This window comes from Haemaphysalis longicornis, unplaced genomic scaffold (assembly GCF_048455015.1).
Source record: "Haemaphysalis longicornis isolate Haplotype H1 unplaced genomic scaffold, Haemaphysalis longicornis Haplotype H1 scaffold_1, whole genome shotgun sequence".
NCBI lineage: Eukaryota > Metazoa > Arthropoda > Arachnida > Ixodida > Ixodidae > Haemaphysalis > Haemaphysalis longicornis.
Window position 1 is genome coordinate 159,471,407 of NW_027526203.1, and position 24,751 is coordinate 159,496,157.

Consider the following 24,751-nt stretch of genomic DNA (forward strand, 5'->3'; position numbering starts at 1 on the left):
CACTAGAATATCTAATAAGAGGGGAGGTCTGAAGGAGGATAACCTTCTCAGATTCTTCCACGCATTCCTCATGAGCCACATCCTCTACATGGCTGCAATGCACAAGTGGTACACATCCTAAAAGAACAAGTTGGAAACGCTAATCCGTAAAAGCATCAAGAAAGTATTAGGAGTTCCGGTAAATGCCAGCACGGAACGCCTTCTCCAGCTGGGTGTACATAACACACTCGACGAAATCATTGAAACCCAGGAAACGGCTTAAATATGACGCCTCTCTAGCACTCCCGTGGGGAGGGAGATCCTCGCGGTTTTGGGAGTCGGCCCCACCGTAGTGGAGGAACGTAAATGTGCTATGTCGGATCACATAAGGGACATCATGGTTGCTCCTTCACCTAACAACGTACACCCGCTACACAATGCGGGTAGGCGCAGAGCACGGGATGTGGCACTGCTTCGGCAGGTCAAGGGCTCCCCTCACACGGTCATCTTCGTGGATGCGGCCCAGTACGAACGCACATCTAGCTTCGTCGCAACAGTAGTCAATCACGAAGGCCAGGTCACTTGCGCAGCCACCATCGAGGCTCCACCCCGGCTAGGGCGGAGCAGGCAGTGATTGCTTTAGCACTCCTAGATGAAGAGAGAACTCAAATCTTCACTGATTCTAGGGCGGCGGTCAGGGCATTCGCCTCTGGCTCCATCGCCGAAGAAGCATATAAAATCCTCCACGGTAGAGTACTCCATCCACATACTATCACGTGGTTTTTGGCACATCTCTACCCCCAGCTCGATTCCCTCGCCAACCTAAACGACATCGCACACGTCCAAGCGCGCGCACTAATCCACCGCGCGGACGCGAATGTGAGTCGAGGTCTTGATGAACCTGGGTTTGTCGAGTTCCAAGACATTCTTTACACCTTTAACGAGGTAACTAAATTAAGCACGACTACCTTGACAGGAGAGTCTACTCTCCTCCCCACGCTAAACTAAACAGACCACAGGCTATCACACTGCGCATGCTTCATACAGGATCGTATCCACACTTGGCTTTATTTCAAATTCACTCCCACAATCCAGGCGCCGACAGTCCGGACTGCCCGAGATGTGGACAGAAAAGTAATTTAGAACACATACGCTGGGGATGCCGCTCGTTACAGAGAGAGAAGAGTGGAGCTCTGCGCTACGAAGCTCCGAGTTTTCACGTCAGTTATGGGCTGTCCAGGGAGCCCACGACGCGGCGGTGAAGCTTGGCCTTCCCGTCCCAACGTGGGAGCGGCCCGCGGCTTCATCAGCCCCGGAGTCTCTCCGGACCACCAATAAAGTTCCTTGTCTGTCTGTCTGTCCTGTATCAGTATGACTACCGGGGAATGCGCAGCCTCTTCTGCATATAGTTGGAGGGACGATTGCTACAACCCCACATTTGTGGTAGCATACGTATTTGCCGCCTCTTCTGGCAGCGCCTCTAATGGCCGCAGTTCGCATGCGTCGCTTTTGGCGTCACGCCAGGCTCGGCGCATCGGCGCGCGGCGCACTAGAAGTCCCCGCGGAATGTCAACAAGCGCATGGCGCTGCAGTCGCAGAAAACCAAAAGTTAGCGGTCTTGGCGGTTGTGTTGGTTCTGGCGGCGAAGCCGTGGCGCTCGTTGTGTAGCCTGACTTGCCTGTGGAATGCGGTCCCAGAAAACTGTAGCGTTATTGGAAACGTGATATTGTTGCGCCCATAGGCGGGTTTGTGAGTGCGTACAGTTTTTCCTAACAAGACATTTCGTCGGCGATGGCACCTCGCTGGTGGCTGATCATCTCGACGGCAGCAACGGTTACGAGTTGCTTCCTATCGTCAGGTGAGCGCGTCGCGTTTAAAGCGGAAAAACTCAGTCTATTCACTGTTTTCTGCCTTCAAACAACACGGTTACGTGATGTCGAGTCTCACGTATTGGTATACGTGACACTCGGCCGCACAACCTTTTCGTCACACCGAACGGAACAACGTAAACCTCGAAACGGACCACGCGTTCTTAATCCGGTCACCACACCCACATTTGACTAAGCCTCAAACACGTTGCCCGGTGCTCAAGTTTTCCCGTCAATGTTGACGCCGCGTCACTCGTTCGCAGCTACGCCCAGTTTCCGCCGTCATCGAGCCGTCTTTGTAGTAACCGTTTCCACTGTACCCGTTTCAGCAACCGTTGTCAGCTAAGGCCCCTAGCAGCCCACTTGCTCTTGGCCGCGGGAATAGCAGGCGTTACTGATCGGCGATATGCGTTCAAAATTAGTAGCGCGTCTAAGTTTAATCAGCATTCCTGGACCGTTGGTTCGATCGTATCGCTTCAAGTTCGGCGGTTGCTGTCCGCCAGTTCACGGGCTTGGCTCCATTGTCGATTCCTGTCATTCGGCACGCTTCATTTCACGCGAATTTCCTCTCGCATGCAATGAACAAAGGGCGCCGACCCCCTGTCAAGTGTTGTTTAGAGCGTCCTCGCATCGCCATACGAATGCTAGCGCTTCCGGAAACGAGTTTTTCGAGTAATTTGTCGGCGTTGTTATTTGAATGTGCTTGTACGGATAATGATTTGTCGGTTCGATTGTTGTCTGCGACGTTTTATTTTGCGAAACTGAGACGCGTCGTGATATTTCTGATCGCTAGCGAACTCCTGCTCGCAACTGCTGCAGTGGCACCCCCAACGCTTCTTTTACTTTGATTGTGTACTTGGCAACATCTGCCTCGTTCTGGCATGTTTGCCCGTTTTGACTGCGCGGGAGAGTCAGTTAGTGGTAAACTTAAAACTTGAAGCGTAGTACCAGACGAAACACGATGAATAGAAGTGGACAGGACCCACCTGCGTCACTAATTGTTAGTACGGCTTCAATAAGTACCTGCGTTATGATTCGGCAGCAAAAGTGAGTTAACGTGAAAGTAGATAATTTCCTTCATGCACAGGCTTCAAGCTTTCTCACAAGCGGCTATGTAATAAGAAGCAAATCGTGCGAAACAAAAGTTCACTTAAACAGAAATAAGAAGCAAATCGTGCGCAACAAAAGTTCACTTAAACAGATGACACCAGCATCACATTGCACACAATGCAAACAATTTTCAATTGAACAAAGTTCGTTTACAGAAAATTTCAGTTCTGTCAACAACTTTTGGCACAGCATATTCATGCCATCTATTTCTCGTGTCTCCCATGTGAATGCGTCTCCATTTTCCCTCCAATTTTAATGTTGGATGCTAAGTGGCATAATTGGTCTCTTCGATTTGGCCTGCACTTTCTGCATGAGTTCACGATGAGTTCAGCCAGTTCAGTGCAGGCGCCGCCACTGCAGAACCGGTCCTGCACTTTTGTCGTCTGCTTCTGCACCTCCTCCCTGGGAGGTGCAGGGAAAGCGTGAACTCATCCTGCACTCTCTGCACCGTCGGTAAATCGAAGAGAAAAGTGCAGGCGCCGCGCGCTGCACTCGAAAATCGAAGAGACGAGTGCTGCACTACCTGAATGAGTGCAGCGAGTGCAGTAAAATCGAAGAGACCTAATTCGTGTTGGCTGCTTTGCAGGATTTGGCATAAAGGGTAGCCAAAGTCGTAGCCGCTTCTGCAGGATTTCCACTTTAGCCAAAGCTTTAGCCAGAGTGAACAGCGCATTATTGGGACGTTATCGTGATTTGCAAATGACCGCAAAGAGTGCCCGCATTTTCTCTTGTTCCTGGTGTTTCAGATAAACCAAGGCCCTAGACCAGTGCTGAACAGCAAGTTAAAGAATTGCATTAGCCGAAACAATACCATGACAAATAAAAATATGCAAATCCACCTCGGAGATCCTTAATGCCGCATTGTCTCGACTTTAAAAGAAAGACTTAAGCTGGGACTGTAATGTTACCACACTTAAAATATAATTACCCATTTTGAGCATAGCAAGTGTGACTGAAATTTGAGCAACAGTCTTTTTATAGCTGCATCATAGCGGCTGTTTTGCGTGTTAGCTGTGTTTTGATTTTTACACAACTGGCAAAACCGATTCCATTCACTGACTAGCCAAATTCACGATGAATAGAATAACAGTGACTCTGGCTAGCCAGTGAGTGAGAGTGGTTTGGCTGGTTGGGTAAGAATTAAGACTGCTCTCTTGCGAAATGGAGCAGTCTGTTTATTTTACCCATATGGCCAAACTGCTTCCACTCACTGACTAGCCAGTCACTGTTCATTAAGGGATAGTGACTCAAGCTAGTCAAGAGGGAAGGCAGTTTTTCCGGTTGGGAAAAAAATCAAGACAGACTGCTCACATGCAAGACAGCCACTGTGCTGAAACTCTATTAATTAAAACCGTTGCCGAAATTGACCGTAGTTTTTAGGAATGTCATAGCATTCGTAGTTTGAATTCAGTAAATTTTAAGTTTGGACAGTCATGATGAGGAGCCTGACAAGCAGTTCAATGTAGTGTGACGACCAGTGTGATCGGGACCACGAAAAAAAAAGGAATGCAAAGATGGAGCAGAAGCAATAGAAGGTGTCATGAGGAGTGACCTGAATGTAGTGTTGAGTTTTACAAAAAAGGCAGCATGCTGGGAAGTGAGAGGGTGTCTTAAGAGTGGGATAGGGAGATTGGTGAGAAGAGAAACGAAGCCTGACAAGGTCACATCTGTCCTGGAAGTCTTCTGTGGCTCTCAACATTCTTGTATCACCGTGTGGCTGTGACGAAGGCACTCTAACCTTAAAGGTCATGTCTAGTTACTCTGCAGTGCAATTGGTTTGACACACATCTATTACGTACATTCAGAGCAACAGGCTTTAACATCTGCTTATAATGTGTAACTACAGTAAAGCCCGCTTATATCGAACACGGAAATATCGAATTATTGCCTATATCAACCCTTGTATAATTCTGGTAAAAATCACATGCATTTAAAACTTTCTATATCGTACGTGATTTTGCTCACAATGCAGCATCAAACTCTCCCGCGCAAGATATTTCGCTCTCCTTAGGCATGCGGCAGGCTTTCCCGCAATACATCGGCGCGCAGCGGTGTCGCGGGTGTTGCTTGCGGCTCTCGCGCGAGCTTGGGCGCGTCCAAACCGGCCGTGGCAGAGTAGACCAGCTCCACGCATGCATGCCGTTGGAGCCGAAAGTGCCACATTGGGAGCTGCGGGCTGCGGTGTCACCGAACTTCAAGTCCGCGCCACTCACTACCCGCACTTGCTCGGTTCGCTAGGTTCGCCGTTATTCGCTTGTATCCATGCTTGTCTCCGCTCTGTCGAAGATGCCGAGGACTCCGTACCGCTTCCGAGTACGAGCAAAGCCGTCGCTGCCGTGGCCCTGCTACGGCGATACTGCAGTGCCATTGAGGGGAGCGGTCTTGTGCTTGTCGACTGTTTAGATACTGTGGAGCAAGCAGTCACCAGCAACGCGTTGTGCTCCAAGAAGCAGGCTACACTCATGCAGTTCTTCCACCCCAATAAATTAATGTTTTCTTTCCGAAGAAGTGTCGTATCAATAGTCAACTGCAGAGTGGTAAGAGTTCAGCGTTAGCTCGCGACTCCGTCGGCAAGATTACTCATATAAGTTTTTTTTTTTTTTTTGCTTCACTTTCTATATCGAATTTTTGCTATATCGAACTATTTTACAATCCTCGCGCTGTTCGATATTAGCGGGCTTTACTGTATGTAAATGTTGCAGCATTTAAACGCGGTGCAGAAGGAATTCATGTTTATAGAAAGTACCAGCACCAGGTAGGAACCTGTTAGAAGCGGTTGCAGAGGAGGCAACACAAACATTGAGCTAATATGGCACATTACATGCACCTAAGGTTTAGCTTCTGTCCATCTGGTGTAATCAGGGCCTGCAGCCACCCTTGAGCCACACAAAAATCCAGATTGAGTGTGAACTGTCAGAAACGGTATACAACTGCATTTGCCTCCAGCGTTAAAGCAATGTGATTATCATGGGTTGAGGGCAACTGCGTGCTCCTTGTGATTGTGGATAGCTTGCATTATGGGCCGTTGAAGTTTTCTGTTTTTGATTGGAGAGGCAATGTAAGCATAATGCTATTCCATTTCCTACTTCCTGTAAAGAGCTAAAGCTTTTTTGCCAAGCCTGGCCACCAGAAGAGCAGATTGCTTCCTGCACCCATTCCCATAGGGGATAGATTTTTGCAGAAGCTTCCAAGTTAATGCTTATCCAACTGCCAAAGAACAGTCACAGCATTTTATACAAACAAATGCTGTGTGCTCTAAAAATACAAATGCAATAAGAATTCTTTGATAAGTTGCATTACACACAGTGCTGAATTCCCGGGAACAGCTGCTACATGCAGGGGCTCTGGAAGAGAGGGGGGCTTTAGCCCCCTCTGTTGTCAAAAAGAAGGGGCTCAGGCCCCCCTTTCCATTTTAGCACAATTATACAAGTCAGGGCTCCCCCCTCCAAAAAAAGAAAAACTGGCTGGAGTGGTCCAAGGCATGAGGCTCAGTACAGTCATTTTGAGAACATGTGTCCTGTCTAATCGTTATTTAATTACCCTTTTAACTCCTTTCTGCTTATAGCTTGTTTACTAACATTACTATCATCAGGGTTTTGCTGTTTATGTAAGGGAGAGTGGATAATTTCCTTTCCAAAATTTTATTTATGCTGTCGATTCTATCATGCATGTAGGTGCATGCAAGGGCATTTTGAGTGCCTCGCAAGAGTATGACTGCTCTTCCCTAATGAAACAAATAGTTGATTTAGTTATTACATTATTTATGATGTTTAAAGAGGATGAAAAGCTGTTACTTAAAATGGATGGTGTTTCATTAGAGATTGAGTTTGGAACAGCCAGGGCAAACCTCTGTCAAAAAAACTATTTAAACACCAAAAGAAAGTAAGCTCTGGTTTCTATAACCACAAAATACAAAAAGAAAAGGTGAAAGGTTAATGCGCATTAAGTATTTTCATCATCATCGCCAATTGTTCTGAGCCTCCCCACCTTCAAAACACTTCCGAAGCCTCTAGCCAAATGTGCAGTAGCCGCACATGCATACCTAAGCACACTGAGCTGTCCGTCCTTTCAAGAGGTACAGGTCGGGGCTCACACACCGCCTCCAGTGTGCTGAATTGTGCAGCTCAAACACACTTGTGCACACATACAGTGCACCACGCAAGTTATATCTGTCACTCTGGCGGGTATTTGAAGCATTACTGCACAACATCTCGTAGACAACTGTGCACTGCTGTCTAAACCCCATAAACATGGGGTGTTGCATTGCTCGCATAAAAAGTGAGTAGGCTCTTTGATTCACCCATCCTGAATACTCCAGGGCATTCCTGGGAACCCCCTCTCAGAGGAAGAATTTTAGAAATATGTGTGCGAAACAGAAAAAGTACCGCACTGCATCTTGAGCACGCCATGGTGGACCGGAGTTGGAAGTGTTCTGATATGGTATGATAGCAACTTCCAGGTCTGTGGCCACCTGAGATTTCAACAAAGCCGCCAAATATTTTGGCACCTCTTATGGAAGTATTTTGGGTGTTTGAAGAAAAGTGTGCAAGCAGTGCCTCATTTGTGTGTTGTGTGCATTCCAGCGGAGGCCATCTACTGCCACCAGTGTGACTCCAACCAGCACCTGCACTGCTCAGAGCAATGGGACCACGGCAACTCACCAGATCCAGCAAGCTGCGACCATCTGTACGAGGCCAATTACTGCATCAAAGCAACAGGCATGTATGAGGGTAAGTGGGCAGAACTAGAGTGGCTGCTGAACGTCAGGCCGAGTGTGTTCCTAATGGTTGCCCCTTTTCGGACAAAGGAAAACTGAGCCAGGGGAGGGGATGATGCAGGAATGAAGGTAACTAGGTAACTCGATGTTAGCCTTCCATCTGACTGGTGGCTGATCCAGAAAACCTGTAGTCAAGCGCTAGTATTTCAGTTCGAATCCTTACAAAAAAAAAAAAGTTTTTCTCCTCATCTGGCTGTTGAGCACCAAAATTTTTTGTACTCGACCTACGTACACCCCCTGCCATTGCAAGTAATCACTGCAAATGTATTTGTGTGCAGCTTTATGGAGGATTATAAAACAGAAAATATATTAAGACGCGAAGTCGTATAAATTAAGAAGTTGCAGCATTGTGTATAAAAAATGCTTCTGTCTCCTTCTCTAGTTTATGTACCTTTACATACAAAAGGGTCATGTTACCAAGCTGTGCGATTCAGCCGCATTCTAGGCAATGGGAAGAGAGATGCAACATTAATGTGCCATTTGAAAGTGTTGTAGTGCTCCCAAATGTGCGCATTGTTAAGGCACTGCTCATATGCACAATGTAGATCTTGTTTCATGAGAGAAGAATGCGATAGGCGGAGCTGCATTTGCACATCACGTACTCGTTGCTGCACTTTATGCCACCGCCGCTGCTCTGGAGACAAGGCTTGGATAGCTCGTTGAATGTCAAGGAAAATCACATCAATGCCAACCCTCTGCAAGTGATGTTTGAGCGTTTGCATTGATTCACACGGCATTCCTGCTGCTGCTCCTCTGAAATTTGGATGACCTGATTGATCCTGGTGCACACTTTTTGTTCACTGCACAAAAGGTGCGCATTGACAAAAAGGCGCAAACACCTTGATTAAAATGTGGCTGTGTTTCACACCTTGACAGGACAGCCATTTTGTTTGTGATAAAAGGCGTATACTCATCCCATGCATATTTTAACCACAGACAACAGACTGAATGACCACATAACAATTTTGGCTCTCTTTGGCCGCAGATGCCCATGCACCATAATCACCCACATTTTACTATTAATGCCACAAACAAAGGCATGCAAACCAGGAAAATAGCAGGAGCGGTTTTCATACACAAGAATGCTGGCATGTGCATCAGACTGTTGCATTCCTTGATAGTGACCTGGCGGAAATCGATGACAGAATTGAGCTGTTGTTGTTTTCTCATTTGGTTTTTATTTTAATTTTTGTGTGCTGTACTATGCAGTGTGCAGGCACACATTTATATGTTCTCACATCATGAAAAATTTAGTTGATAGTCAGCGCCTATCTCGCATACTTCTCTCCGTCCTGTTGGTCTTCACACCATTGCATCATGAACCTGCACAGACTAGGCCAGATTTTTGTTCTACTGCAGAAGCAACATGCGGACGAGTTGCACATATGCTCACATTGATAATCTTTAGTTTGTATGGGGAAGTAAGTTACACAGAAAAGCATTTTTCGTGAAAGGATGTGGATATCGGGAACAAACAGTAGAAAGCACAAGTAGGAAAATGTGGTGTGGGGCCACCTAAAATAAGCGTTGTGTCATACATTTGGAACTGTCAGGAGTGGCGATGATGTTATGGTCAGTTGACAAATAAACGGGATGCTCGCGTGATTCCGTAGTTATGTCCGCAGCATTTCATGCCTGAAAGGTATTGATAAAACTAACCGTAACTTGGCCCCAGCATTAATCCGCATCAGCGCTTTTTTTTTTTTTTTTTCTCTCTCAGGAAACGGCACCTTGTTTTAGCCAATCCTGCTTGCTCGAGTGGTTATAATTTGAATTATGTAGTTGAAAATTGAACAAGCCCACCTTTCAAGGTCACAATTGTACTATCTCTGGGGCACTGCTCAAAAAAAAAAATTGTGCAGCCTCAGTGCCTGTAGGGCACTCTTGATGGGCCCACGAGTTTTTGTCTGCACATTTAAACTTCGTGCTTCTTGTGTTGAATAGAGTTCCGTAGCACTCTGCAGGTCTGGTCAGGTCACAGATATTGGTGCATATCTTTCCCTGAATGCTGTTAGGGTAACAAGAAGGGACCAAACATGCAGGATGTGCTGCTGTCATCACTGTTGTGTACTTGATTGTACAATGTATCTGTTGACATGCCTGCTTCCCGCAGTAGAAACGATCTAGTATTCACGGTCATGTCTGGGTTTCAAAGTGCTCACAGCATGTGACCTCATTGCCAAAGTTCCTTTCGTGCTGCTCCTCAAAGGAGGCATCAACAGGGCTTGAATCTCTGTGCTTTCTTCGGGTGGTAGGTGCCCTCCGAATAGTGGTTCCTTGCAGGTGTTTGCCTGCCATTGTAAACTTCAAAGGGAACATTTACGCTTATTGATAGGACATGTGAGGTGTCGGCAACAGGACTAGCAGTTCATCTTCACTGCTTAACGTGTGAGTTCCAACACGGTGTGTACTAATGGGCTTTATCACCCGCCGCGGTGGCTCAGTGGCTAAGGCGTTGCGCTGCTGAGCACGAGGTCGCGGGTTCGATTCCCGGCCGCGGCGGCCGCTTTTCTGATGGAGGCGAAAAGCAAAAACGCCCGTGTGTGCGAGATTTCGGCGCACGTTAAAGATCCCCAGGTGGTCAAAATTAATCCGGAGCCCTCCACTACGGCGCGCCTCATCGCCTGCGTTGCGTCGGCGCGTTAACCCCCACAATCAATCAATCAATCAATGGGCTTTATCGACTTCTTTAGTGCCTGAGCGCTCATGCTGTCTCTCCTTACTTGGTTCTGAGCCCCTCTGCTCAAAACATGAGTAGACCCCAGCAGTAAAAAAGTGTGAACTGTGCACCATCATCACATGGAAAAGTACATAGTAGTTAGTAGTGAAGTCCTTTATCAAGAAAAGGAAGTAGAGAGGGGGGGGGGGGGGGAATGGGAGTAGCAGGGAGGGAGGACAAGGCTTTTCTTGAATCTTCAAGGGCCATGTAGGCAGATTCTAATGTAGGAACTAATGGTAGGCTTTGAGGTACCAAGCTGGTTGTAGACTCCGGCTCGCACCACTTGTGCCAGACCGCTTTCAAGGGATAGCGCAGCGAGGAATTGGGGGTCATTATAGGGGGGATCATCTGGTAAAGAACCATGGGGGAGTGCATTTCAAGAATATATTGATTGTCTGCGAATCCAGTGCAGTGCCACATTAAATGATGTAGGTCCGCGATAGAGGTTGCTGAACAGTGCAGGCAAGGATTTCTCTTGGTGAATCCATTTCGGTATGATTTCAGTGGTGAGATCAGCATTGACAAGAGCCTTATTGATGAAAATTTCAGCTGGGCGTGGTTGAGAAGGGACGCCGTTGAGACAGTCAAGCGGGGTGCTTGATGCTATGGTGGCATCGGCACATGTGGCGGGTGTGGTCTAGTTGCAGGCGAAATGGGGTGGACGAGACTGCAGCACGGGGTAGGGCATCCAGCGGCGGGGTTGCGAGAGGGTTTCTTTAGCCTCGAATTGCATGGTCTGGTTGCCATGACCCTGCATCATGTGTTCCGGTATTAACGCCAGGCGAGTTTCAGTGCCACTCTGAGTGGGTATGTTGGCCATAGCTTGAATCTGGTCAACAGTAGGATGTTCAGAAAGGGCCTTGAACTCCCCAGTAGGGACCAGGCGGCCGTTTTATGTCACCACCGTCGCTTCAGCGAACAGCACCACCCATGGCGAGCCACTTGTCAGTGAAATGCTGGTGGTGGTCAGCACGGCGTAGTGGTGCATGGCTTTCTGTTGTTCTGCTGCGGAGCAGCTTGCAAAGTGTAGGTATCCACAACTACCTTTTTCAGATCAGTTAATCGTGATAGTAGAGGTGACCTTTACGAAACATGCTATGTGTATGATTTACATCCATACTTATGGTGTATTCGGTTGGGCGTTTACGAGCGCTCTGGAGTGCTCTGAAAAGCGTTGGTAGAATTCGAGCGCTCGAACAACCTTCGGTTGGTTCTTTTGGAGCGTCAGCCTCTGACTCGGAGCGCTCCCGACCGCTCTGACTTCGAAGTGAGAGCGTGGCACGATCTGGCCGGGAGGACGGGTCACGTGGCACAAAATGCCGCGGTTCACCCGGCGGCTTCCCGCACTGGCTGCACGGTGGCGCTACAGGCGCGCTGCTCCAAGATCGCCGATGCATTCAGTTGGTACGCTGCCTCTCGTGCTCTGATCGCGAGCCGCCTTGGCATTTGGCGACTCTGAGCCAGAGGACCGGAGCGGCCAACCGAATATGCCATTAGTAATTGCAAATATCAGATGACGCTCAATACGCCTAGCTGGAAGTCGAGCTGAAGGTGCAGGTCCGTTCTTTCGTGCACATTTTTTATGCAGTATTATTGCCTGCATGCAGTTTGGCATAGCAAGGAATATACTGCAGCTAAATGCACCTTCAAAGCTGGTGTGGGCAGCCGATCCAAGTATGCTGCAGCACTGTCCTTGGGTAGTTTATGTCGAAACTGCGTCATGCACGAGCAAAAGACAAAGTTCTATGATTTACCTTAAAGCAAAAAGGCTGAGGGTCTTTGCTACGTAACTTCATTACTTACGGTAGAAATATGTTTGATTTCACAGAAATACGTTTACAACAGCCATCGGGAATCTTTACTAGAATAGATATCGCACGACAGTAGAACGTTATTGCTTGTCGTGAAAAAGCGTTGCTTTATGCCTGTAATAAGACTTGCAATGGTTGCTGGCTAGTTGGTTATGGGTTTTTCAGAAAACAATTACACGTGGCTGAAGGACAGAGACAGGAGACAAGAGCCATTCACTTAAGAAACCTCCACTCAGTTTCTCAAGTGAATGCGGCGGTCGCATTTTACCACAAGCTGCCACCTACTCTAGAAAAATCATGCACTCCTCCGTCTAACTACGACGATGATTTAATGCAAAGCTTTCTCTTGAGGGTTTCCTTGGTTGCCGTCTGGGTTTGGACTTTGACTTGTTGAGCTTTGAATTTGACCCGCACGCAGCTTGGTCTTTTGATCGCAGCGGCTTTGACTTCCCCATTCTATTTCGCACTAATAAATCTTCGCGTTCAACCATCGTTGTCATTAGACGGAGGGCTGGATAATTTTGCTTTATAATTTTGCACGTCCATGCAGACCTCTCCAAATCCAAACTGCTTCCAGGGTGCCGGAAATGTGTCTATGCTGGAGAACTCGGTTTGACACACCTCCGTTTGAGGCAGCTAGTCGCGCATTTTTGGTTTCTCTACAAGGCACTACACGGTTTGCACTGAGGTACTCAGCAAAGAATGCTATTGAAAAAAACGGGCTGACGTTAACGCTCTGCCGCATTTTTAACGCCTTGGCCGTCTATCGGTGCCAGCCTTTATTCCTCACAGGTTGTAAACTGGAGAAGGGAGGTGGGGGGGTTGGTTTGTAGCCCGGGCTGTTGGGTGGTTGAACTATTTTTGCTCTCGATAAGATGACCACTACAGACGAGGGAGCTCCGCTTCAGCTCTCAGGCTCCCATTTTGTCACTCATGAAAACAGACAGCAGAAAGCTCACGTTTACTGAAAGAAAGTGTAAATTGCCGCGACGTTTCTGCGGTCGCACAGTAATCGAACTCATACGTGCCTTTCTCTTTAAAGCACACGTATTGAGGTACCCCACCGTTAAGGATGGTGTGGAAACCTTGGTCATTGAAACCAGTGAAAATAATTTAAACTGGTTGAAATGAACACTACTAATAATAGTTTTATTTGTACTCAAATCGAGTGGAGCCAAGCGTACAGCGCTGCAAAAAGTGCTCGTGTCAGTGAGGTCCACACCCAACCTTAGAAGCATTCAACGAGTTTACGTAGCTGTTGGTGCATCTAAGAGCTCAACACATCTGCCTGGACTCCATTTCACCCCACATATCCGCTCGCAACACCATGTAAACATTAGCAGCGCCGAAGCAAACACGACAAAAACAACAATGGAAGGCTGCTTAGTCCAATGTGCCGGCCCATTCCAGTAACGAGGGGAGCGCCAAATGGTGGCGCCACCCGTCAACCTGCCCAGCCTTTATAGCAGTTTTGGAGTAGGCGAGGATACGAATGCAGGAGGGTAGTGGAGAAGAGATGTTGTGGGCAAGTTGGTCAGATGAATCAAGTATGCCACGCATCTCGGCTTCAGTGGACGTGGAGATATGTTTCGCAATGGAGCCATCTAAGTCTGGTCGCGCTGGACATTGCCACGCGAGGCCCATTCGATGTTGGTCCGAAGAAGAGCATTTGTGTAAAAAGTGGGTGAAGGAGTAATATGTTTAGCCTGAGCTGAATGCATAAAGAAGTTTATGATATAGGCCATTTTTATTGGTGCTGCTTTAATACGGGTTGTAAACCAGCCACTCAACAAGAAAAAGAGGTTTTTTTTTTTTTTTTTAACACTGACGGAGGTCTTGTGGGTGATGATTGACTTCTTATAGGTACTTGGAGTCATAAAAAAAATTTTAAGTTATGTCAGTCTTCGGAATAATAATGTGTGTTGAGAACTTTTGACTTTTTCTCCGCGCAAAATCCAGCTCTGCAGTTTTATTCTGTCAGTGGGAGGAAGCTGTGAGCTGCACGCGCTTTTCCAACGACCATGCACACAGCCTGCCACTTCGTATTACCAGTGTGTACAGGAGATGACGCATATCTTGATGGCTGCTTATTTTCTGGACATAGTGTTGGGAATGAACTTCCTGAAAAGAAAGGGTAACTTAAAAATTTTGCATTTTGCAAGGCAGTTGATCAGTTAGATTAGCTAGTGATGGGCAGCCGTAGGATTGTTCTTCAAGACTAAAATGTTGCATGCTGAGGTGAAGTTGGGAACAGTATGGTGTTAATTCAGTGCTTCGTTCCTTTCGCAGCACCTTGTCATTTCAGCACAAGGACCCGGATGTTATGTGATAGAAAGGGGGTGCGATAGGGTACAATACACCTTTGGGAGAGCAGCCTGCAGCCAGTTACCTATCCTTTGCGGGCTTGTGCTCGCAGAGAAGGTATACCTGATGGCTCACACCTAGCCCTTGGTCAGAGAGTGTGCCAAAGGTGCTGGCACATTTCATTGTTACACGGCTAAAGAAAAGGCACACTCAACTTCATCTCATGGCGCAGTGAGTGAACCCCTTCGAAATGAATTGTGCATGTACTTTATGAATTAGTTTGAATGTACTAGGTACTGGTGGCCGTTGTTATTTAGAATGCCAGAGGGAACTAAGCACGAGTTGCCTCACTGCACAATTTTGCCAAGGATGCATTCTTGGGATTGGTGTGGCTCTGAAGACTTGTGGTTCTTACAGGGTTCGCACAGGTCCTTGAAAACCTTGAAAACCCTTGAATTTAGAAGTGTCAATTTCAAGGCCTGGAAAGTCCTGGAATTTTTAAATGGTCCTTGAAAACCCTTTATTTTTCCGGAGAGAATCAATGGCCCTGTCTTTTCATAAGAATGTAAAGTGTTTGTCGTGGATTTTAGGTGTTGACAAATGTAAAAAAACATTGTAACAATCAAGTTTCAGTGTATTGCATGAAATTACAAGTTCGGTAGATTTTCATTATTACGAAGCAACATTAGGAGCAGGCACTTGTCAATCCGATCTATATCACGATACAATCCAGTGAAAGCCAGTTTCTGTTCTCTATCTTGCATCTTCCATCTAGTCTATGGACGGTTGCTCATTGCATGTTTGCTGTTCCTCATACGCTCCATCGGCGTTTGCTTTTACGTGAAAATGGTGGACGGGTACATAGTTCATCCTGCCTTGAGCAACACTTGCTCGATTTAATTTCAGTTGATACTCTTGCTGACAAAGCAGGAGATGCACGCAGCATTAACGAAGTTTTGAAATCAATCAGTCTCAGCAAAACACCAAGAAAAAAGAAAAACCTCTAAATACCAGCCATGAAATAAAAAAAAAAATGAAGCTGGGGGAGCATTTACGAACCCGTTAGCACCTATCTAAATGTGTACTAATGTGCTTAGATATTGTGCAATAAAAAACTTTTGCATTGTGTTGGAAAAGTTACAAATAATCCCAGATAAAACATTAGACGGGGACCTTGAAAATGTGTTTTGTGGTCCTTGAAAGTCCTTGAAAACCCTTGAATTTTTGCTTTTGAAGCCTGCACGAACCCTGTTCTTAAGACTCAGTTGAGGCCCTCTGAAGCAAGAGGAGATGGCACAGTGTAAGTCATAGTGTTCTAATGCTGTATTCATAGAACTGGAGTAGAACCATAGCATAGAAGAACATGGCCCTGCAGGTAGCACACCTTACGATAAATCGAAACTGTTCCGCAATTTTGGCCCGAGCTCTTCAGAATAAACCGCTGCGGCTGAAAACCGCAGTAGGTGTGTCGCCGCTTGTGGGAAGCTCTAGCTGAGGCCGCTACTCACGGCACTGCTTTGCCTGTCGCCCTTTTTCAGGCCGCATTGGCACGTTCCGGTTCTGCTCTTCTCGGGACCGGGGTCATTACTGTGATTACGTGCGGCGGCCAGGTGACGACCGGGAGTACCGGGCCTGCATCTACACATGCAAGGGCGATGGCTGCAACGGCTCCTCGGCACTTCAACCCTGGGCAGCCGGCATAGCACTGCTACTGCTGTCTGCCGTTGTGAGAGCAGCCGTCTGAGCGGCTCCGCATGGGCCATCGCCCAACTGCCCATGCCTGCCACCCTTTGTGAGCTCGGTGCTTGGCTGCGGTGGCATCTTTGTGGGAGCGAAATGCAAGGGTGCCTGTGCAGCGCCACAATGCTGGTGCACGGGCGGATTGCAGGGGGGGGGGGGGGGGGTAAACTAGTCCCATTCAGATGTCTCTCATGGCCCGCCTGTGAAATTCAGTCACACGTGGTTTTGATGTGCAGTTGCTGCATTGGCTTTTAGTGCACGGTGAGTCATCGGGACACTTCTTTTGTGGTGCTTTGTCCGTAACCTTCTTCCCCTCCATTTCCCCCTCCACAGTATGCCATCGGTAGTTGTCCTACCATGCCCATGAACGCTGTCATGTCCAGAACTACAGCGTGGTTGATATTTTCAGCCTGAATCTCGCTGAAACTCGCTGAATCTCATGCCCATTCTCTGTCATTGTGGTTGCTGCCGGTTCACTCAAAACAACAGTGGCGTCCAGGCAGAGCCGCGAAAAGTGTTGTAAAAAGAGGAGTGAGTTCTTATTATTATTCAGCGCAAAGGAAGCCCCAAGCATATTTGAAGCAAACTTTGAGCACATACTTGCGAGTAGCAGTGTCCTGTTAGTTACGAGCAGACACGTTCAATTATATTTTACTTCTGGAAATGCTAGAACTGCGCGACAAAAAACGGTGTCGAAGAGAAGGATGAAAAGCGAGCACTAAAAGATATCGGGTGGTACTATTCAAACGGGAGTAAAAAGAAAAGATGGAGAAGGAGACGCTCGCCGTCACAACACATAACGGCAGGAAGTTTGAACGTGGGAAAATTGAATTGGGCGAGTCTTCATTGCATTCTTCACGAGAAGAGCGACAGGAGATCAGTGTTAAAGTTGAATGGAGGAGACATTACTTGATAGGGACGGCAGAAAACTGGCTTTTTTTTTTTTTTTTTTTTTTTTTTTTTTTGACATTGGCCTATAGGTCAAATTGTTTGCTCCGCTAAGGCTTGCGACACTCGGACGAAGAAACACACATCACGAATGGAAAGCGCAAGGTCCCGTTCGCGCTGTCTATTTCTTGGTCTGCGTCCGAGCATCGTCACCCCAAGCAGCGTAATGAATGTAGCATAAGTCCTAAATGAAGCAACTAGCCCAGAGAAGTGCTTTAGTCTGCTTTAGATTTTGGCGAGGAATGGAGAAGATACGTGGCCATGCTATATGAGATATGACGTGCAGAGCCCAGCAAACATTTCTTCAGCGAGTAGGTTTCGAGTTATTATAATTCTGGCATGCCCAGCCATGCACCACGGAAGGAAAATAAACTAATCAGGCGAACAACAATCCAACCTGACAGGCCAGTATAACAAGCCACATGCAGATCACAATACTTGTCAGCAAGCACACTGCAGGTTACACAAAACGAGACAATTAATTTCAATAAAGAGCGTGATGTGATAATACAGGGCAGCACAAAGATAAAACTTTGAACAAAGCACGGCGTCCTAAGACCGGGTTAAAAAAACCGGGCGACCTCAAGCAGCCGGTGCCCACAAGGCGAGGTCGCTCGCACTTTGTCGTATTGCTGTCACGGGGGCACAGTGTGCACGTCAGAGTTCGAAGTAAGTCACGTCCATGACTTCCGCCATAAAGCCGTCCAGATTGCTGACCGAGGGGAACTCCGCTTGGGGCTTGTCCTGGCAGCCGCTCTCGGAGTTCTGACGAGGTTCGAAGCTGTCATCGCCGACGAAAACATCACACGCCACGCTCGACCTTGCAACACCAGCCGGGGAAGGGGCAGTTTCCGAGGACAGGAAAAAATGGCACCGCTTGTATCGCTTCAGCTCGACACCTCCGCTCGGACCAAGTCGCTTGCGGGAACACGACGTGTCGTCGTCGGTAGCCGCATCATCCGCTCCACATTTCTTGCTTGACGCAAGCAGCCGATGTCCCGCCCAGGGTCTCTTCCCGGTGAGTGGCCACCGCGCTTCAGGAAGCAGGGAGCGTACTCGCCGTTCCGGTCTTGAAGAGTTGCTTCCACTCGAACGAAGCCTCGGAAGGCAACTTCGCTTGAACGAGGTCGGCGGGCAGTTGCCGAGGTTGGCGGACTGCTGGGCCTCCGACGTCATAGCTGCACGTTTCTTACAACAACGACGAAGGCGAAGTGTCGTCGACCTAGTGAACTCGTTGAAGGGCCACCAGTAAGACACAGTGTTACTGTTTTTGAGTATTCGATTTATTCTGTTAGCACCACAAGGATGGTGATAGCTTTTATTGTCTATTTGTCACACCTTTTCTTATGACACTGGCGCCTGTTAACTCGGATTGAGGGATGTCGCTACCTGGACCTGCTCCATCAACAGCTAATCAATCAGGGGCACACATAGTGAATCCCGTCCACTGTCTTTCACAGCACCCAAGCTTCACGTTGATGCCAAGGCAGCTCGCTTTATGTTGTGGGAATGTAGGTATCTAGGTTATGCCCACAGCCTTGTCAAATCACTGTTTCATTGTACTTAATTAAATATCTCTCCGAATGTATGTATTGAGGTTGCCTTGCATTCGGGTCTTCCTCTTTTAACGGGTGTCGACCTACCTCAGTGGCTCAGCTGCTGAGCACGAGGTCGCTGTTTCGATGTAAACTGTGGCAGTTGTTTTCTGTGAGCCCAAGGTTGTGGGTTTGATTCCCAACCACGGCGCCCGCTTTTCTGATGGAGGTGAAAAGCAAAAACGGCTGTGTGCTCGAGATTTCGATGCACATTAAAGATCCCCAGGTATTCGAAATCAATCCGGAGCCCTCCTCTACGGCACGCCTCATTGCCTGTGTAGCGGCGGCACGTTACACCACATAATCAATCAGTCAGGTTGTTTTCCGTGGAAGGCACAAAAACAACTTCCTTGTGCACGAGATCCCCAGGTGGTCTAAATTAATCTGTGGCCTTTCACTCTGGTGCACCTCCATAGCCTAACTGCAGGCTTGGTAAGCAAAACCCAAATTTAAACTTTGTGTTTTTTTATGGATGCCATCATATTGACAGAAAGCCTTGTCACAATTCACCAGTGCCTGTGCGTGCAGTTGAGATGGACTGGGTGTAATATTGTGATAAGAAACAACGAAATGGCATTGTGCCTTATCAGGCAGCTGCAGTCCACACCTGGGCACCACACAGACACACATGAGACATGTGACTTTTAATCCAGGTAAGAGTTCAGAGTTGGGAGGGCCTGTTCTACCAAGTCTTCACCGCGTGACACGAGCAGGGTTGGAATTGAAATTCTTTTTTCTGAATGGATGGTATTTTTGTTGTATGTGACAAATTTTGCACTTTTTTTTTTCATTCACTCCCTATTTTTTTTTTAGACCTGCAAAGTTTGTGTTTTCATGTTATGCGAGTAATGGATGTAGACATGTGGCTTTTTTCCCATGAATGCACTGTCATTGTCGGGCACGCTGGGCAATAGGGCATACTACAACTTTTTTTGACGCATTTAAGCGAGTGTTCATTTTTTTAAGCGGGCATTTATTTGCCTTTCTTTTTCATTGCTGCAGGCATCCATCAGCCTATCGACTGTTTTCACAGGCTTACCCACAGTCTTTCTTTTGTAGTTCTTCATATCCATGAAACATAGACATCTGTGGTGCATTCAGCTCACATGTTCAGTTGTGAATTGTGTGAATTTAAGCTATTTCTTGCGCACACATTCTTATCTCTCTTTTGAAGTGCCCGTGCGTGTGTGTGCATGCGTTTTTTTTTTTTTTTTTTTTTTTAATCTGGGAACACGACAACACTGCACGGGTGCTTTACAACTCCTACCTGTTGTGGCTACTGTACTGCTTTGTAGTGGAGCACTTTGGAAAGGGCATGAAGACAAAATAAAACTTTTTTTTTTATTTTTAATTGCGATAGTATGCCCTTTGGCGTAGTGTCCTAAAGGTACAAGTTGGCATCCATTGATAACTCGCTCAGCCCCATTCCAGCCATGAAAGGCTTTTTTATGTGGCAGGGGTGTCGCAGTAGAGGCCAGCACTAAAAACATAGCTATCAGAACGTTAACTGCACAAGAGCATTCAAGTGATGCGAACAAACGGAACTAGAGCCCACACTACAACCTTCCAGTCCTGTTTCTTGGCGGTGGCTTGGGTCGGCGTCCGCCAGTTGCACAAACAAGACTCTGTGACATCACAGGAAAATCACCAGAAAGTTGCTGGGGAGTCGCCACTGCTCCATGTTTTCTTTAAAACATCTCCATTACTTGTTTGCAGTTTGCGGTACAATTGGTATATCATTGTTATGGGGTCAAAACAGTCGTTTGAATGAACCAAACTTGTATTTTGTATTGCTTGATGTGGTTCAGTGGCTAGTACACTGCAATGTGAACTGCATCTGCTCCTGGCGACATTTTTTGTAGGCACACTGCTCCAGTAGACTTTTGTGAAACGCATCACCTGTTCCGTGCAGTCATGCTCCCATGTACAACATACGCTGCACTCTGTCTTACCCACTGCCAATTCTGGTTAAACTCAAGGTGACAAAACTTTCCGTTGCATGCAGTGCTAATTTGACGATTGAAGTTTTGATGCAGCATATCAAGGGCGAAGAAGCCGCTTGTAGATTGTTTGAGCGAGCAATGGCTGGTTGGTGTTGTGCTTGGGAGTGGTGTCATCACTGGTGTGGCAGTGTCAACAATTTTGGTGGTGTAGTTGGTGCATTGCAGCAGCAGTGGCTGTGGAACTAATGAATACTGCAGCAGAAGGCATGCTAAACGTTAGCTGAGAAACTGTAATTGCAGCAGCTGGGTGGCTGAATAGACAGGGCCAATGCGGAAGCAAGACCGATGCTAGCAAAGATTCCCAGGTAATCCGAGCCCACTGTTACGGTGTTCTCCATAGCACAGACGGAGCTTTGGCAAGTATAACTCCAATGGGATTTGTAGAGAATGCCACTTGTGGTTGTGTCCAGTCTGGAACGGGGTACCACTCCAGTGGTGCATAAATGAACAGGACCAAAGAAGCAGGGTCTTTTGGGGCTGGCGGGTGCTGGTGTGGCTTGTCTTACATTGAGCGCTGCAGAGCCAGTGGGCAGCTTTTCTCGTCAGCTGTGCTCCACTGACTTGTACTCCACGAACCTTCAGAAGCCACTGGTCGTCCCCTTAAATGTGCCTAGATGTATAGCCAGCCTAGCTGGGCTGCATCAGCATATTTCTGTGACCTGCACACAAGACCATGCCACCAGGGGTACGTGGTGCCTGTCGCCTTTGTCTAGCCTGTGCAACCGGTGTGTCTCAGGGAGCAACTCAGGAGTTCGCCCTGGAGCCATGCTCTTGCCCTTTACCTTGATGGTATCTCATGCTTAGCGTTGTACTACATGGCATATTGTGACAGGCTTTTTTATTTTTCTATCAAGTTTCAGCATGGCTGTTACCTGGGGAAATGGGGAGTGGAAGGACAGGTTGGGGGAAATGTTGCTACTGTGACAGGGAGCGTCTGAAAGGATCCTTGGGGCCTTATACTTGGGTACAACTTAAAAACGGTAACGGAAGTCGCCCCTGCGCTTCATCACCGCACCGGCTGTTCCTCCACGCAGCCCAAAGTGTGCCTTAACACCTTCCTGCCCACGCCTAATCAAATCGATAGTGTACTGTCGATGCTTTAAAGTTCAAATTTTGACGTTTTCCCGTTCGACTTTGGCGCTTTGCAAGTGCGCTCCGTGTGCTGGCGCCATCTACTGAGTGGTAGAGACACTTATATACTCTCTTTCCTTTTTTTTTCCCCCCCCCCCCCTTTTTTTTTTAACTCCGTGATTTTTTAAAGCACCGCCGGTGTCGTGTCGCGGCCACTCGGGTGATAGGAAGACTGTATCGACATCGTGTGCTACGACGCTGCAGAAATGCCGCATTTTTAGCGACTTGACTACACGTGACTTTTCGAATTACATTAGCAGCACTGACTCTGAGGACAATGTTTTGTCGTTGGATTTCAGCACCGAAAGCGACAATGTGCCAAACCGGCCCGAAACCTGATACCCCTGTTCAACACAAGCCCCAGAAAATGCAAACATATTGAAACTGTAAATTGTGCTACGAACAAAAAAGAGGGGAGCAGAAAACCAATGTTTACTGCGTTGCATGTGTGGCCGTCCTATGCTTCGAGGAACTGCTTTGCAGTGGCACGAAACCCACTGGTGCAAACTTTTATTATTATTTTTTTTTTTGTAAGTCAAGAAATTTTACAGTTAGGCATTCGATATTTGCAAGTTTTTTGCACGTACAAAATGTATATCTTCAACTTTTGTGTGTTTTTTCTGTCTAGCATTACCAACGTTTTTTTTTTTTTTTTTTTTGTATTTGTCCCAAAACTTTCCTCTATGGCTTTCTTCTTCTTCTTTTTTTTTTTTTTCAAATAAGAATTGCTTTTTGAAACAATTACGTGCAAAGAAATTGATTGATTGATTGTAGCGTTCAACGCGCCGACGCAATGCGGGCAATGAGGCGCGCCATAGTGGAGGGCTCCGGATTAATTTTGACCACCAGTGCAAAGAAAATGTACTCATCTACAATTCGATACCATACACTTACATACTGCATATTTTTTTAAGCAAGAAAGAATTGTTTGCTAGACTTTGCAAAATCACTGCTTTTCCCGTGGGCAGAAAAGTGTTAATGCGAGTAATTTGAATGTGACACGAGTGGTTTTCATGATTTTTCAAACTTAATCTGCTTATAAGTTACTGCAGTGACAAAAAAGAAACTGGGTGAGAAAAAAGTAGACAATGCCATGCATTAACAGCAATCTCCTTTCAAAACGTCCACACGCGTTGGCGTCCCGGTCCGTCACTTTAGCGGACTGATACACCACATGAGCTATTGCCGTTCTTAACTTGTACCCAAATATAGTTCAGTACGTATTACGTGACGCTAAAGTCCTTCTTTTTACTGAAGCCTTCCACAATGCTGTGAGCAATCGGCAAGCATGCTAGCTATTTTTATGGACCTGTCCTCTTCATGCACATTTGTTTAAAAGTGTTAGATGTTGCTGTTCAGCTTTGTTTCCTTTCTCTCTGTAGAAATGTGTTTTTAACTACGTGTGCTGACAGAGTAACAAAATGTTTCATGCTTCAAACGATCTCTCTGCAATATGTCACAGACCAGCTTTGCTTTTAGCACCCCCATTACGCTGTAGTTTTGTTGTGCTGTTACGGCACAGTCTTTCTTTTTTCTTTATGATATGGTGGAATATATGGCATGCATGCGTTGTTTGCCACTGACATCATTGAAGAGGTGGCAACACGTTTGTCAGTTCTAGAGGGGGGGGTTCTTTCTCTCTTTTTTTGTAATTTTCACTGCATATTTTATTTTTTTTTGCTTGTTTTGATTTCACACTGCCCAAACTCTTGTCATTGTAGTTTGTCCCTTTTTTTTTTGTGACATATTATAGCAGCTGTACATTGGATTTAACTCTCTTTGTCGCCACAATCGTTCAGTGCTTTTTACGTATGTTTTACTGTCATTCGTACCATATCTTTTCAGCCAGCTAAGAGAACTGATCTGTGACGGGTGGTGTACATATATATAGAACTAGCTAAAATGCATATTGTTTTATGTGTAACATTGACATATGTGGATAAAACTGGCTGAAGTGTGCAACAAGCCTGTTTTGTTTGTATGTGAATGCCGCCCTTGCCTTATTGTGAGGACTGAATTAGCTGTTGCCCTCTGCAGTGCTTTCTTCTGGGTAATGTTGCAGTGCCTAGGACCGTTATGTCCTGCCCTTGCGTACAGAGGCAATTATCGCGGGTCGTGACAGTGCCTACAGGTATTAGCACCGATTGCTTACAACGCCGGGTGAAATTCTTTTTGAAACTTCGGTGTGTCAAGTCATCTTCATATTACTGAGCTTGAAAAAAGATGTAAGGAATAAACTTGTGGTTTCTGAGCTGGTAGATGGTGTGTGCACTTTTTGGGCATGTTATTCCAGTCATTTTGTGTGCTTCACGCTCACCTTTTGTGACAGCAACGTGCATTGGTCCGAAATGTTTAAAGCTTCATTTTTAAAATGTTTAAAGCACCAGTACTGACAAACATGCCAGTGCTGGGTGCTTACAAGGAGCGTCCCTTTGCGGCATTGATGTTTGCCCAATCACATTTTCAGTCTGGCTGCTCACGGAATAGTGGTGTCTTGGTGGCCACCAGGAAGGAAACACAGCACTGGCTGCACTTCCGTAGCTAACTTTGTAGGTGAGGGCACACATTTGTGCCAGGCAATTGGAGGCAAGTATTAAGCAGGGCTAGCCCAGTTGGGGGAAATGTGGGAGCTTGCTTGTGGTTAGAGACCCCAAAGTTTACTCCCAAATAGATACGAATGGGTGTTCCAAGTCATTTTATGCATGTAACTGTCAGATGCATCATCGAATGCAGCGCTTATAGTAGTAATGAAAATTTTGGACTTCC

The 24,751-nt window shown here is 46.8% G+C and overlaps 1 protein-coding gene across 2 annotated transcripts; it reads left to right on the plus strand.

Annotated features, from left to right (window-relative positions):
* Window positions 1–1,542: 1,542 nt before the first annotated feature.
* Window positions 1,543–24,236, plus strand: LOC144138497 (UPAR/Ly6 domain-containing protein bou-like). 2 transcript variants are annotated; one of them, XM_077670812.1, is made up of 4 exons: window positions 1,543–1,837; window positions 7,541–7,687; window positions 16,107–16,360; window positions 22,116–24,236. In XM_077670812.1, the coding sequence occupies exons 1-3, from the start codon at window positions 1,771–1,773 to the stop codon at window positions 16,310–16,312; spliced, it is 420 nt and encodes a 139-aa protein (XP_077526938.1). In that variant the 5' UTR covers window positions 1,543–1,770; the 3' UTR covers window positions 16,313–16,360; window positions 22,116–24,236. The 2 variants fall into 2 exon arrangements, with proteins under 2 accessions (XP_077526938.1, XP_077526930.1); XM_077670804.1 differs by having other exon boundaries at window positions 1,544–1,837; window positions 16,107–24,236.
* The last annotated feature ends 515 nt before the right edge of the window (window positions 24,237–24,751 follow it).